Source organism: Bacillus rossius, chromosome 1 (assembly GCF_032445375.1).
Source record: "Bacillus rossius redtenbacheri isolate Brsri chromosome 1, Brsri_v3, whole genome shotgun sequence".
NCBI classification, from domain to species: Eukaryota; Metazoa; Arthropoda; class Insecta; order Phasmatodea; family Bacillidae; genus Bacillus; species Bacillus rossius.
Window position 1 is genome coordinate 364811069 of NC_086330.1, and position 15906 is coordinate 364826974.

Genomic DNA, 15906 nt, shown 5'->3' on the forward strand with positions numbered 1-15906 from the left:
TAATTTTTACTAAATGGCCTTAGGTACACATTTTTACAGTTGTTTTATTCTGTTTAATAGATATCTAAATTGGATGAAAAATTTAATTTATTTGGAGTTAGTATCAAAGCATTAAAAATACATACATTAATTTAAATCTGGTGAAGACATTGTAACCATATTTTATTTTCTATTAGTTACAATATTTACTATCTAACATTTAAATAATGGCACTGTGTATAATAGTCTCGATATTTAATTCACATTTTTGTACCAAATTTTAGTGTTCTTGCAGTTTTAAAATCTATATTTGCTTACGTGCTTGCCTTTTTTCCATGAAATACGTTTTGTAGGTACACTGACACTATTTGCGCCGTAACTATTGCTGAAAACTAACCAGTTATTATACTACGAGTTTATACAGTTATATATATGAACTTAAAAACTTCAAGTTATTTATCCCTAATAGTTTAATTTCGTCATAAGTTATTAAAGAGCAGTTAATATTTTTTTATATTTTGTAACTCATGTAAATAATTATTATACTTTCTGTACTAACTCTTTTGACGTGACAACGTCTAATAAATCTATAAACGTCGCATGCACGCACATAAGTGTCCCGTAACGCACATTGTCCCGTTACACTGTGTCCTGTTACGCTCATTGTAGGCTTGCGCCGCATCTATCTCTCTTCCACTCAATTTGAACAACCATCGATTTGACTTTTTCGAGGCACATAAAACTTGAAACACTCCCATTCGTTTCCTACTTTTCCTATCATCGTCCTATTCTTAACAGAATAACACAGATTGGAAGAAGTTAAATAGTAAACATGTATAAAAGTTATAGTCAAAATAATCTCTTCGTTAAAGTAATAAACAGATTTGAATTAATGAGTGCAAATAAAAGTAAATTTATCAATTAAATTGTAGATTTCATTTCACTCCTTCTTTGTATGCATACAAAATAGTAATAATTCAATAGAAATGATTCAATTTTATTCATAAAAGTATGCAATCATTTCATCAATGTTCTGTTATGACGTTGTCACGTTAAACTATCGATCGTAAACCGACTTTACAGACAACCAATTTTTTTCTCTGATAAATCGTATTGGCACATAAAAAAAAAGTGTTTTGTCAAGAGGTTCAAAAAGTGTGGATAAACTGGTCGGATAGCCCAGTTCATTAAATACAAACTCGTGTATGGAATGGTTACGATGGTTGTGATTTAGCCAATTTTGTGTTTTGTAAATAACAGTAAAGAATATATTAGTATAATAAAACGCATAACAAAAATTTGTTATGATTGCGGTAGAAGGGTATACTGAAAAAGTAAAAAGAGTAGGTACTTTTGTTAACCATGTTATTTTGTAATATAAATGTTTCAATTATCAAATTTACCTTACTACAGATAAACAAGAATTTTGTTTGACTACTTAATGAAATGTTGTCTATAATTTATTGTACCAAATGTCAGTTTTCTTGCGGTTTTAAATTCTATATTTGCTTACGTGCTTGCTTTTTTCCTGGAAATAAGTTTTGTAGGTACACTGACACTAATTGCGCCGTAACTATTGCTGAAAAAAAAACAGTGATTGGTAAAAAGAAAACGAATATACAACGAACTAAATAAACATCATTAAAATAATTTTTATTTAAAATAAATTATACATTTATCACATAAAAAACTTCGTATTTTGTACTATCCAGTTTTCAAGTTGAAGAAAATATATGTAAACGAATAAATTTTAAAACACACAAAATAGTTTTTATTGATTACTATTTACAATTGATTTTTCCTAGCATTATTTATTTGCCTTTAGACTCTCATTAAATTATTGGATGCTTTCATTTTTTTTGTTTCGAACTTAAATACTCAGGGCGAACATTCTGATATAGCTTAAGTCATTGTTACACTTGTCATTGACTCGAATACCTCTAAAACACAAATTTAAGTTCATACAGAGACGAACTCGTTTTTTCTCTCTCTGCTCTTCGGAGCAGCTTTGTATCCGGCGTTCAGAATGCCATGGGAGGTAGGTTGGCAACAAGATGTCCCCCTTGAGAGTGGGCTGGACGCCCCATCGTGAAAAAGTGTTTTCAAAGACAGGGGGGCTAGAAAAGAAAGCGAAAACTTCGAGCTAAATAGAGGGCTGAGGCCAGATTTGTATTTGGCGTACGTAACGTTATTAAAAGTGAGGAAATGCAGGAAATGAATTTGAATGGCTGAATAAATGACTATTTGAAATTACAGTCAACTTAAACCAACTTTCCTTTTTACATATTTATAATGATTTGGCAATTATTATTAGCTATAGAGACAAAATAAAAATCAATCATGTCAAGCATTATATTTAAAAAAATTTAAAGACATGAAATTTCAGAAAAACTGGAGATTAGAAGTTCAAGTCAACTGATAGGCTATCAAGCACCACACATTTTTATTTTTATGTTACATTTTTATTTTTATGTTACATTTTTATTTTTATGTTACATTTTTGAGACTTCCTATCATTTTTGAATCCAATTATAATTAAATTTTATCTATTTTTAATTTTAGTTTTTATTGCTACAAAAGCATGTTTAATTTATTTAATATAAATTAATTTATTATTGTTATGATTATGCGTACCGGTCGCGTTAAATTTAGAAATTGTTTTCAGCTAAAAACTGGAAAGCGAAACAATTACATAAATATAAACAATAACAGCAATTTTATATACAGTGTATACATTGAAAAAACTCATGAAGAAAGTGTGCAATTTGTTCGTTTGGAGTGTGTGTTTTAAATTCACTTACACCATATGATCACAAGCATATCTAAAATTTTGGTGACAGTTTAATTTATTTTTTACCAAGGAAATAAACAGTCAATATTTATTTTTTGTCCATAATAGCTTTAAGCTCCCAAAAATTTAAGAACAAATATCAGTAATTTTCAAGATGATAATATTACCTTGCTGGTGTATTAAGGATTTAACAGCGGTACCTTTGGTTTTTTATTCCATGAAATTCTAAGTCTACGTTTTGTATCCCTATTTTGAAATTTATAAACCAGAATAAATATACAACGTAACTCATGAAATAAATTTTCTGTGTGTTCTTTTGATATCAAGCGTTTACAGCTATAATTTCAAATAAGTAAATGCGACAGAAAATCACACTGTTTTTGTCATGCTTTATTTGTAATATTTCAATATTTAATGTGATTGTATAACCGTGGTTAAAATTAAGAAAAGGCGTACTGTCTTAACTTCGCCATCAATAAAGACGGTAGGCCTATTGTTATGATTATATATGATTTTCTGATGTTTTTAATCTTCTGCTTTCTTAGGTACATACATATATATTGTTAACACTTGTAGTTATTCTAAACCAGTCTGTCGTTATGCCTCGTAGGGTAAAGACCAAATCAGGTCGTGGAATCATAAATACGCTTATAAACAAATTGCCTTCGAACTTCATATTCGGGGATATCAATTTTGTGGACCAGGCACAAAACAAGCTAAAAGTTTGGCACGAGGTGACAAAGGTATAAATACTTTGGACAGAGCGTGCAGAGAACACGATATAGCATATGCCACCAGTAATAACTTGGAAGACAGGCATCGTGCAGACAACATCATGGCCGAAAAAGCAAGGAAAATTTTGAAATCACCAGATACTAAATGTGGAGAAAAGGTAGCTGCTTAGGGAGTTTCTAAAATAATGAAAACTAAAGTATAGCGTGGAGTAGATATAAAATTCAACAAGAAAAAGAAGTGTAAGAAGCAGTGTTAGAAAAAGAATACACAGAGATCTAAGAAGAGAGGTGGTTTTCTCCCACTAGTTCTTCCTGCTCTCCGTGCACTTGGCAGGCTTATTGGGGCCACAAGTGCTATTGTACGTTCAGTCAACTCATCAAAGAGTCAAAACAAACAACTAACAGAGGAATTACGACATAACAAGACCATGGAAGCTATTGCAATGGGAGCAAAAAACGAGAAAGGACTATACCTAAGACCGTATCTGGTGGGTAGAGGTCAAAGAAAGAAAAGAAAAAAGAGGAGATCCTAAAATCACTTCCAAACAGACCGCTAACACTAGCTGACTTGAACATGTTTGCACGAAAATTAAAAATACCTTATTTCCGCAATGTATACATGCGTGATGAACTACCACGCAAACCCAAGTTGAGGGAGTGCGCAATCGTAAGCATGGGTGCGGAACACATTGGGTAGCATACCGAAATGCCGGTAATGCGGCAGAATACTATGACAGTTTCGGGAATCTTAGGCCACCTATGGAATTAAGCAAGTATATTCGCGACACTACATTAAAAATATAATTATGAAGCAGAGCAGTTGCCTAATCAATGGAATTGTGGTCACTTGTGCCTCCGCTTCTTAGTTAACAAATTATGAAATAATTTGCTTATAAAAGAGCTTTCATACAGGATAAACAAGTCAGTCATGTCGATAACTCTTATCTTGTCGGGTAAAACCTCGGAGCTCCGATCTACTTATATTCCTGTCTTGAATTTGGAAGGCACATAGAGTATCGTATTAGTCGATTTTCAAACATATTTCTCCGTCCCGAATGTCGATAGCGCAAACTGTAAAATACGATCTATTAAAAATGATGTTTTGAAAGTAATATCTGTACCCACTGGATCATATGAAATCGAGGATATCGCATCATACATTAAGCAAGCATTACTACAAGATGATGTAGAGTTTTATCTTCGTGGTAACCCAAACACTCTGAAAAGCGAGATGATGTGTAACACCAACGTTGACTTTAGGGAGCGGGATAATCTAGCAGCAATGCTGGGGTTTCAAAATGAAATTTACGAAGAGGGTAAATTACATGTATCAACATAACCGATTAATATTCTTCCTGTAAATGTTATAAGAGTTAACTACAATTTGTTTAGCGGATCATATCTTAATGGTAGACCGAACCATACGCTACGCGAGTTTAGTGTGCTAGTCCCCCTGGGTTCAAAGTTGTAGAAGTGCCTAAAACACTCATTTACTCACCGGTCATTGGGAAGAACGTACACGAAATTGTCGTCCGCATAGTCGACCAGGACGATAAGTTGATAAATTTTAGAGAGGAAGAAATCACATTGCGCTTACACTTGAAGAGAAATGGGTTTTAATTTCATACGAAAAAACTATAAATTAACTCACACTACCAAACCTACAGTCAGTACAACACAAACCTCAAGCGTGTTAACACGCGCTGACATTCGTTTATTGAATAAACTCGGGTATAAAGTGATTAGGAATGGATACGTAAATCCTGAACTTGGAAGATGCAGTTAGTTACGAAGATATTATTACAAAGACCGAAATTCACTCGTACTTATCTTTCTGGACCATATCCTCTGTCGTCGGAAATACGAATTTCTGTACAAAACCAAGATATATATACGGTACCTTGCAACTCTATTTTGCAATTTAGAGGCACACTTTTGATAGATGATGGTGATATTCCTACAACTACCAAGATCGTACGTAATGGTATTCTTCACATGATCAGTATAATATCTTACGAATTAAATGGTATCGAGCTCGACCAAATGCGAGATGTGGGAATTACTTGTACTTTAAAAAATTACTTATCGCTAACACATAATCAAATACCCGCGGCTAAAATGGTCGGATGGGGAATAGAACCACATTACAAGTTGTCGTTATATGCAGGCGGAAGATTTAAAATTTGCGTTCCTCTCGCGATGATGTTGGGATATGCAGAAGATTACAAGCACATCATAATTAATGCTATGCAGGAGTTGGTGATACTTTTAGCCAACAACCAGGCAAATGCACTTCTCGATACAAGCAACCAACCGGAAAATGTAACTTTATCCATACACACTATCGAGTGGCTTTTTCCTCAAGTTCAAGTGAATACGGCAGAACGCATTAGGCTTTTGAGATTTATCGAGAAAGGTACAAATATCGACGTTGCTTTTTCGTTTTTAGAGTTTGGAAACCTACCCTAATCTTACCCAGTTTCAAAACATAAATTGGAATGTAAAATCTAGTTTTGCTGCAGAAAAGCCGCGATACATTATAGTAGCATTTCAAACAAACAAACAAAAAAAATGATATAAGAGCAGACCACTCTACATTTAATCATGCCAAGATAAAAAATTAAAGTTTTGTTAAACTCTGAAAGTTACCCTTATCTGGATATGAATGCAGACTTGGAAAATGGAAGATATTTGCTCGCTTACCGGATGTATGCACAATATCATAAATCGTATTATGGTCAGTTACCATCCCCGATATTAGACCCGAATGAATTCAAAAATATTGCTCCTCTCTTTCTATTTGACGTGAGTAGACAGGACGACCGTATTAATACTGGAATTATAGACTGCAAAATTGAGATTACTGCTGCAGAAAACATGCCTGCAAACACTCAAGCGTATGCTCTTATTATGCACGATATGCTGGCTACATGTAATGTCCGGGACAAAGTAGTTTAAATACTTGTGTAAATGCGGAAAAGAGTTCAGTATAGTTTTTGCCACCAACATGTTCGTTAATATCCAGAGGTTCATGTCGCAAGTAGGATTTAACATCAAGGAAATATGCATAGGATATGTCGACGGAAGCACCATATCTCGTCACTTCTTACCGCCATTCCCCTGGCATCTCCTCGACCGAAAAAACCAATCTACAAACAGATGGCTGACTAATCATTACCACTTCCAGAAGATTTAGGGCTCGCGGGCCCCAAATTTCGCAATCAGGGCACATGCTAGCTGAGTGAGCCCCGAATTGCTCGCTCCCCAAGGGACAAAGCCCCCTGTTTCACCACAGAGCAACCCAGAAATGTTAGCACGAGGCAGCACCAGATCTATGGTCAGCTCATGTTACACATCAGTATGTGCGATGCCAGAAAACCAACAGAAATTTAAAGTCGGCTACACTGAAAAATTCTGGAATGCGACAATATGATAGATTTCCTGTATCCCTAGGACAGAGTCTTGTTGCTGTTCCACTTTGAGGCTAGCATAGTCCTATTTATGCTCGCTGTTAACATCAGTCGTAACTCGGATGTCTTCGACTTATTCATCATTCTCTCCCCTTTTGCAATGTTTGCAAGGAATTATCTCCTACAAAAATATTTGTGAAAATGCTGCAGTGACTTAACTACAGCTAGAAGTTCTTTTATTTTTATTATTTACTTTCTATCTTGGATAAAGCTTTGTTGTGAACTTGATACCTCATTCGCTTTCATTATGACCCTGGAAAAGTACAGAACCCAGCCCATGTCTGCTCGTTTTTATTATGATAAATGTGGGCAAGAATGGAGGCAGAACATAGTGACTCCTTAAGGTTCTGAGAGGTAGCCTCATAACATGAAAAAAAAAAAAGTATCTTTTCATGAGTCAGATGATGTGGTGATCGGTGAGCCGTTGCGAATCTAGTCAATAAACCTTTATAGTAATCACATAGTCCTAGGAAACGCCTTACATCGTGTTTATTTTTGAGTTGACGCCTCACCTTGATGACTGAATTCTTTTGGGGTCTGTTCACATTCTATTCGCAGTTCAGACATGTCGTAAAAAAATTATAAGTACAATATTTTGAGTTTTTGTTCTTGTTGACCTCATTTAAGTAAAATAAGAGTGTAGGCTATATTGCTGCCTTGCCAAGTAAACATAGTTATATTCAGAATTTTATCCGCCACCGCACAAATTATTAAAATGGGATAGCATATAGGTACTTATCTGCGTAAAACATAAAATCGTTTTAAATAATAATTCCTTTCAAAATCATATATATTATTAACTATGTTATTTATAACTTACCAAGATTTTCTTGTTACAACTGGTAACTTCAGTGAATTAACTAATTTTAAGCCTAATTTGTTATTTTCTTACAAACAGAAGACTATTTGTGCACTCAATGTTTATTTGTATAGGAATGTTCCAGTCCAGAAAAAATTTTCTACCTAACTAATATAAAATCAGTGAATAGGTAAGACCAGGGGCTGGAAGAATTTCGAGAGAGATCAGCCAAATATTAAACAGATTCTAAAATTTTTTAGAGAGCCGCAACATGTATTTCCTGTAGGCTATATCTAAATGAAGTTTTGAAATTTTAAGACAATAAAAAACAAGACAAAGTTTAAATATTTTATTCTCAAATTCAAAATAAAGTCTTAAAAATAAAGTCTAGCTGACTGATTTTTAAGACCCATTCTCCATCATTCCTCGAGTTTTAATGGTAAAGATACATTAGACACATAAAACATTTGGTTTAAGTATATTATTGTGTCTTTTTGATTACAATTCAAAACTGAAATATTTTATCGAAAAAAATTGGGACAATAATTAAGAATCCTATAATGCCTTAAAAGCCACAAGATAAAATATCCAGTGAAGACTCCGAAATACATCTAAAGCTTCGGCCACACAGAAAGCTACGCATGTTCGCTATGTTCTCTGCAGCAGTTGGCCACACAGTCTAGTTCATGATGTTGGATAGACGCATGCCGTGGGATTCAAGTGATGATTCAATGATGATAATATTCTGCTGGCATCACAGTATGTAAACTTAAAAACGAAATGAGTCCATGCAGTTTGTCCAAAAATATATGAATTTGGGTAATTTCGTCATTTTATGTAGTAGTTGCATGAGAAATAAATGCATTACAGTTTCCTATCATACCTTTGAAATCGAAACACAGACAATATCTTGCATACACTGCTTACTATGGATTTTATCGTTTATCATTAAACATGGCTATTTTCGTACTTCAATCAAAATTTCTGTCGATGTGATTGGCTACTAATTTAAAGAATACACAGAAAGTAAGCTACAGTGAAATTCCGGACGGAAACAGATATTTTTATTTGCATATGCTTGAAGGCAGCGACGTTTTTAGAAAAATAGCCGAGAACCAAACACCTGGCGTTGTCCAAACATAGCCAACATAGTGAACATAGCGAGCATGGCGCCCTGTGTGGCCGTAGCTTACGTCACTCACACACCTGTAAACATACATTTCAAGTCACGATTTTTTCAATAAAACTAATTGATTTGTTTGTTTTTCACCTGGATCTTATTTTAAGCTCATGCATTAAAAATTTTTGCCATACAGACTTCTAGTTAATTCTGTCGCTGTTGAACACATTTCTTATATTTAAAGATTAATTATTTTCATTTTAGTTCATACAACATTAGAACGTGTTTTGTTTAGTTCTTTAAAAAATAATTTAATAATATTATCTACGGCTTGGATTAAGATTATTTTTCAGTCTCCTTCAGTATTCGTGTCACTAAGTGATTTCCATCGTAAATTTTTACTTATGTACTGCAATATTTTTTATCCTCGCTAAATGCTGCAGTTTATCACTTTGGGCATCTTGTTAAAAGCACTGCTTTTTAACAATTGTTTATTATAATGGTACAACATTGGTAATATTAATACAAAAAAAAGGTTTTGGCCAGTGCGCCAGCAAAATTATAGAAATATGAGTTTTTCCCAGGTTATATTTGCATGGATTTCATCTTGATTTTTAAAATTTATCAGATTTTTTGATGTACTCAAGTTAAAAAAAAATATATATTCCTTATTTTATATTATGAGTACTTTAAAATTGAAGGAAGGTTTACCGGTTTTAAAACTCTGATAGTTTTCACTAATTTGATATAATTTTCATCACACTGATGACTTAAGGATAATTTTGGCAGTGAAATTTATTTTATTCTCTAAATTACATTCATCAAAATACATAGCCAATCTTAAAAACTGAATAGTTCTTTCCTTGCTTTAGGTTTAGGGTTTTTTATTTGTGAGTCAGATAGGTCTCTAGTGAGAGCAATGCCCTGCAGGTGAAGGAAACACGCGGCTATAACCCAGGAAACAATGGTTTTAACCTGTGGAAAATTTGTCCAAATGCTAATTTTTTTCACAGTAAAAGAGTCAACTATGCTGAGCAACATACCGAAAGTATGCCGCTGTAGACTTTGTGCGTATATCTGATAAAGTGCATTTAAGTCCTTAATGGCAGCGACTTGCAGCAGTTTATTAAAATGCTTCCCATTTACCCACTTTTTTACGTAGACTTTTCATAAAATTATTAAAACACTCTAAAAAAAAGCTTTTATATACACTAATGTTTTCAAGAGTTCTAAGAGTTTAGGTTAAGGAAAGAAATAAATTGATGAAGTAATGAAAAACTCTTTTTTTATATAATTCAAGGACATTAAAACCCGATTGACTTAAAAAAAAATATCTAATGTAAATATTACTTTAACAATTATGTTTTATATATCTTAAGCTTTACATTGACATGGTTTTGAAGAGTCTACTTTAATTTATTGGATTTCTAGAGCGTTCTGAGAGTAGTAGTATTATGTACGTATGTGATAATGTAACAACCGCAAGCGCGGGGGTCACTTTCGCTCCCACTAAGTCGAGGTTTTTAAATCTTTCGGAAATTCCTTCCATATTGAAAATTTATACAAAGGTAACATCGAGGTCTTTTAGTAACATATGAAAAGATTATCTCCGCAAACCTTGTGCGTCACAATACTGCATTCCTTAAACGTCATTATTATAGTAGACCTTCTGCAAACATAACCAAAACTTACTTAAAAAAATATTATGAATATAAAAAACGAAAAACATTCAATATGTTTTACTAAATATGAAATTTATTGTTTTATTAGGAAAAAGGAGTTGATACCAACAAAATTACAAAAAAATGAAACATATTAAAATAAAAACACGAAAACCTGATAAGATAAACGCATTAATGAATGTTGTTGGATTATTATTTAGCTACGAATAGGTATATTTGTAGATAATTTGGTTCAATCTGGCTGACCGCTGAAGCGTTTCGAACTGCGTAGCGTGTAGTATGTACTTATACAGCGTGTTTGCTGTATTCGCTCGGGACGGAACGAATTTCGCTTTAAGTTGCGAAGATTTTTAGTACATGGAAAATTATATAAATTATGAAACTTTGTACAGAGCAATTATAAACGTTTCTTAGTAACATATCAAATGTTTAACGTTGTAAACATTGTGAGTTACACCAAAAACGTGCAGTTAAGTCCTTATGACATTTTTTTGTAAAGATCCACAAATATACATTTTGTAAATTTAATGTATGAAGTAGATAGACTCTTAGTTTGGATACCAAAATAATATAAAAACTATATTATACATATTTAAAGGAAAAGTAATTAAATTTAAAAATCATATTTTTGATAACCATTTATAATCATAAAATTTGGGAAACATTTTACTCAAATGTATGGAAGTAATCATACATACTATTACACAGACATTAAGAGCACAACGCAAAAAATTTTTTTAGTAAACGTTTTTGCATATTTCTTAAGCTTTAAATTGGCATATTTGTGAAAAATCTGGTACTATTGGTCTTACCTCTGAAACATTTCGAGCTGCGTAGTGTGGTACCATACTGTGAGGTTGCTGAAATCGCTTGAGCTGGAACGATTTTTGTTACCAGGTAACCAAGGTTTTTAATTTATTGATAATTTGTCAAAACGGAATTTTACTGTTACGGTAGAAGGCAATTTTACTAGCAACATCACAAATGTATTACATACACGTAAATAAAAAATATAGAAAATATATAAAAGCGTTCTTAAAAGAATTTTTTAAAGAATTATGTCTCGATAGATGTATTTAAATATATTATATAGGTATATATTACTGGTAATCCCTAATAAAGACCGAGTGTAATGAGTGTGGCACCTCGCAGTGTGTTGCGTGTTGCGCCGGCCGTGAGAGCTTAGAACTGTCGCAGTACGACCCACTACGACGCTCGGGCTGCTCTAGTGAGACAAATTATATGCAATATTTTTTATATTTATACTGTTTTATAGCTAAAATATTACTCAAAAGCATTTATGAAAACATTTTTTGCATTCGGCTCTTCAGTTTTGTGTAAATCATATTTTCATTTGGACGGGAGGGATAGATAAACGTAGTTTAAGGATTAATTGATTATCTTTTTAGTAACATTCCAAATATTTTTTCAACATCAATGTTCCTGGATTGTTTTAGTAGTTTTATGGACAGTCTACATTGAAAACAGTATAAATGGGAAGTATTTTAATGAACTGTTGTTAAGTCGCTGTCATCCAGGAATTAACTGCAATTTTTCGGAGATACGCAAAAGGTCTACAGCGGCAAACTTTTGGCATGTTGTTAAGCATAGTCACTGTACCACTGTGCAAAAATTAAGCTTTGGACAAATTTTTCACAGGTCTGTGCCTTTTTAAGTCTTGGTTTCCTGTATTATTAGAGCAGCAGTGGTGGGAAGTTTAGGAACACCCTATTACGGGTTGTGACGTCTTTGAAGGGGGAAAGCGGCTGGGACCACCGCGGTGCGAACACAACTGCAGCCTCGGCCACTGCCCGCCAAAACAACCCTAGTTAGGGGGGCGCTTTAACTACCTCTCTGTGACTTCTGATCCCCGGATACTTTTTCACATAGAAATGCTCGAAAATACGCTTTATTATATATTTTTTGTTGATATTTTTATTTTTTCTTTAACATTTTCTTATTGGCTTGAACATTTTGTGCGCGCCATTTTGTTTTAACTTCCCCTCACAGCCCCCACAGCCCACTACCAGGGTGGGGAGAGAGAAAAAAACGGTTGTGAGCTGCCTGGGTCGTAGAAATGAAATAGCACCGTCTATACCCCCACACGGCAGTTCTGACTGTGGGCTTTTGAGCACACAGTCCGATTTGATGGAAAGTTATCAGTCCGTCAGTCCATCAGTTCAAACTGTTCAGTCCAACGTACATGCACACACACGGCAGTTCTGGCTGTTCAGTTCCGACTGTAAAGTCTAAACTGTCAGTTTGGACTGATCGTGTGTGGCGCCCTTAATATGTACCTACATCAAGCTCTGTCCCTGCCCGAACACGCCCGAATATTCACTTTCGGCCAACCTCGGGTTTATTTATAAATATTTATATTTCTCTGTTTATTTTAATGTAGCTATACTAACCTAACCAACCGTCCATAGTGTTTTAAAGTGTTTTAATGTAGCTAAACTAACCGACCACTTTTGATATTTGAACTCATTTTTCCTGCGCAAAAATAAAACAAACCCCGAGGTTGGCCGAAGGTGAATATTCGGCCGTGTTCGGGCAGGGATAGAACTTGATGCGCATCTTAGGCTACTCCGGTGTTGGCGCACCTGTTCTCGGGCACGCCCAGCGCCTCGGCCACGGCGACCTGCGTGAGGTGCATCCACTGCGTGGCGGCGAACACGTCCATGCCGTCCTCGGTGGGCACGCACAGGCACGTCTGCGTCTCCATCGTGAAGTGGTACTGGCCGCCCAGGTCGAAGCTGCCCTTCACCACGTGCGACACCTCGTCCTCTGCGCACCAGCACCCGTCCGCCCGCTCAGCTTGCTGGCAAACTGTTTCACACTGTCACGGTACATCCGACCGTAGGGGCATGCAGATTTCGCGAAAAGATTTCGAGACCCGATGAAAGTCAAAACACTGTAGCACCGTCTGTGTTTCGTGATTGGGTGAGTTTCTCCCAGGTACACTTCGATTGTAACAACACCAATCACAGTGATTCAGTGCGGAAGTAAGAGCGTCCTGAGTGGCTCGGTCAAACAAGGCAACGACTTCTCTCACAGACGGCCGCCAATCACAAGTAAGAAACCACAGGTGTGGGTATGCCTTGTTGCAGTCTAATAAGTAGGGACCGGAAAAATTCGCGGGTTCAATGACCTCCAGGAAGAACTCCATAGTTCTACGTACACTCGGAAAATGTCACCCACTCATTGGCTGCTGTCTTGTGAAACGTCCCAACGTAGCAGCCTGTGATTCGATAAAGCTTTGGTCGTGTGTTTCTCATTGGCCCAGAGTCATCCAGGTGAGTTGTGAGCCAATAGCAGAGGCAGCACTGAGGTATAAATATTTGTATTTTAGCCTGTCGCGAAATGAATTCGCGAATTTTTCCGGCCTCTACTAATAAGTGTTCAGATCTTTTCGCGAAAAGTTCCTGCCCCTATCCAACCGGCACTTTGTTATTACTAGCGCAAACATGCCTGACATCGAATGTCGCATACACACGTATCGCGATGGATGTTCCGCTACTTTCTTGTCTCAAGCGTAAACGCTGACCAACTCGAGACATACCTAGTGTCCGAGAGAAAAATTGAACTCCTGAGATAAGTGTCGAGACCTTTCAGCAGCGTCAGTGCTTCTTGGTGCTGAGTATCTGACATTTTAACTGGTGATATAGCAGACACATATAGTAGTGGGAGCGAGCTGGTTCTGGAACAACTTTGATGAGGGGAGGGGTGCGGGGAGAGCGAGGGGAATGGTAAACAGAGCTTGCCCTGAGGGGTGAGGGGGTAGGGGGTCAGTGTTGTTGACATGGCATGTGGGTACTACTTATTGCAGGCAATTTTGTACCAAGTGCAAACACACAGTAAAAGGCAATACTCATAATTAAGATATTTATAGCTTCAATTCAAGGGCTTTAAATTTTTGAGATAAGTGTCAAGAAATTCATGAGCATTTTTTTTGTAAGTGCACTAAGAAGTAAAGGATGACCAAGGAGTGAGTGATAAAGGATTATGAACCGAGGGCAATGTTGTGGGATGTTCATGATACAGAATATAGGGACATTTGCATGTAGCATGCATGATGCTTTGGAAGAAATAACCAAAGAAAAAAAAATAAGGCAACACACAATCTGTGAAATCAGTTAAAAAGCCAGAAAAAAGGTCAAAATCTGTTACTGACTTGGATGCGCATACTTTGTGACTGTGCTATAAAGCACTATGTATGCTTAAGTCAGATTGTGTGTAAGCAATATAATATTGAATTACTCTTCGTTACATCTATTAAGTTTACAATATGTATTCGAGAATATTTTTGCTACTACATATTTTCATTTGGCACTCCAATACGGTTCGTGTGTCTCCTGATGTTCACACGTGGGTCCGCCATGTCGACGACTTCGGTTCGACGGCCTGTGGGCCTTATTGCGTTATTCTCAAATGCAACAAAAAAATACGGAAGTTCGACCGCACCTGTGCGCGAGGCTACAATATAACTGGCCACACGATTGAACTGGAAATGGAACCATCCCCACGCATTATCATATCTGGGCAGAGCTTCGCAGCTGGGGAGCTTGTAGAATGACGACCTGATTGTGGAGAGCGTCCGTGGCTTGGCGTTAGTATTTGAGAATACCATAACAACACTCGCGCCTACCGCCTACTCGCAGTGTGCATTTGGGGATGGCACCCTCTTGTTAGGCCCGTTATACAGTGCCACAGAAAAGGAGACGGATCACGTGAACTATAGCATCTGCTGCTTCCACAATGAACGGAAACGTTAAGAAATAGCAACCAACGAGATTGTATTTCAAGGTTACGAAATGTTAATTTAATTAAAAGAATATTATGCTTCAAGATTTTAGAACGTGCAGAATTTACATATTTAATAAAAATAAACAACAGAGTAATAATAGAACACTAGATATTCTTGTACTTGAATAATTTTTAACATATTTAAAACATAAACAACCTCATCCAAGTTCTTGGCTTCTATTGATCGCACAGAGCAACACAAACGGAAGAGCTCAGCATTGCTGAGCTAAACCGTATGGGTCCGTCTCCATCTGCGTACTGTTGTAGAAACACTGTTCCAGGATCTCCGTCTCCGTGTCATTGTAGAACACATGGGGGAGAAACCCTAACTGCCGAGACCTGAGACCTAGATTTTAAAATAGTTTTGGGTCCACCTGCTAGATTGTAGCTTTCATTATATATTACTAACATAGCCACATTGATTATGAGAAGGAATGCATCAGATATTATCAGGCAAAAAGAAACCCAGTGGGAATTAATTAATTTTATTTTGGTAGCCACATATTTGGTTGTGTAAGATAATAG

General features: G+C 35.8%; 1 protein-coding gene across 1 annotated transcript in view; it reads right to left on the minus strand.

The window, feature by feature from the left end:
* Positions 1-15906, minus strand: part of LOC134528362 (xanthine dehydrogenase/oxidase-like) — a 133649-nt gene that overhangs the window by 25311 nt on the left and 92432 nt on the right. The window contains exon 16 of the mRNA XM_063361926.1: positions 13179-13362. Coding sequence (XP_063217996.1) covers positions 13179-13362 — 184 coding nt within the window. The remainder of the gene's footprint in view (positions 1-13178; positions 13363-15906) is intronic.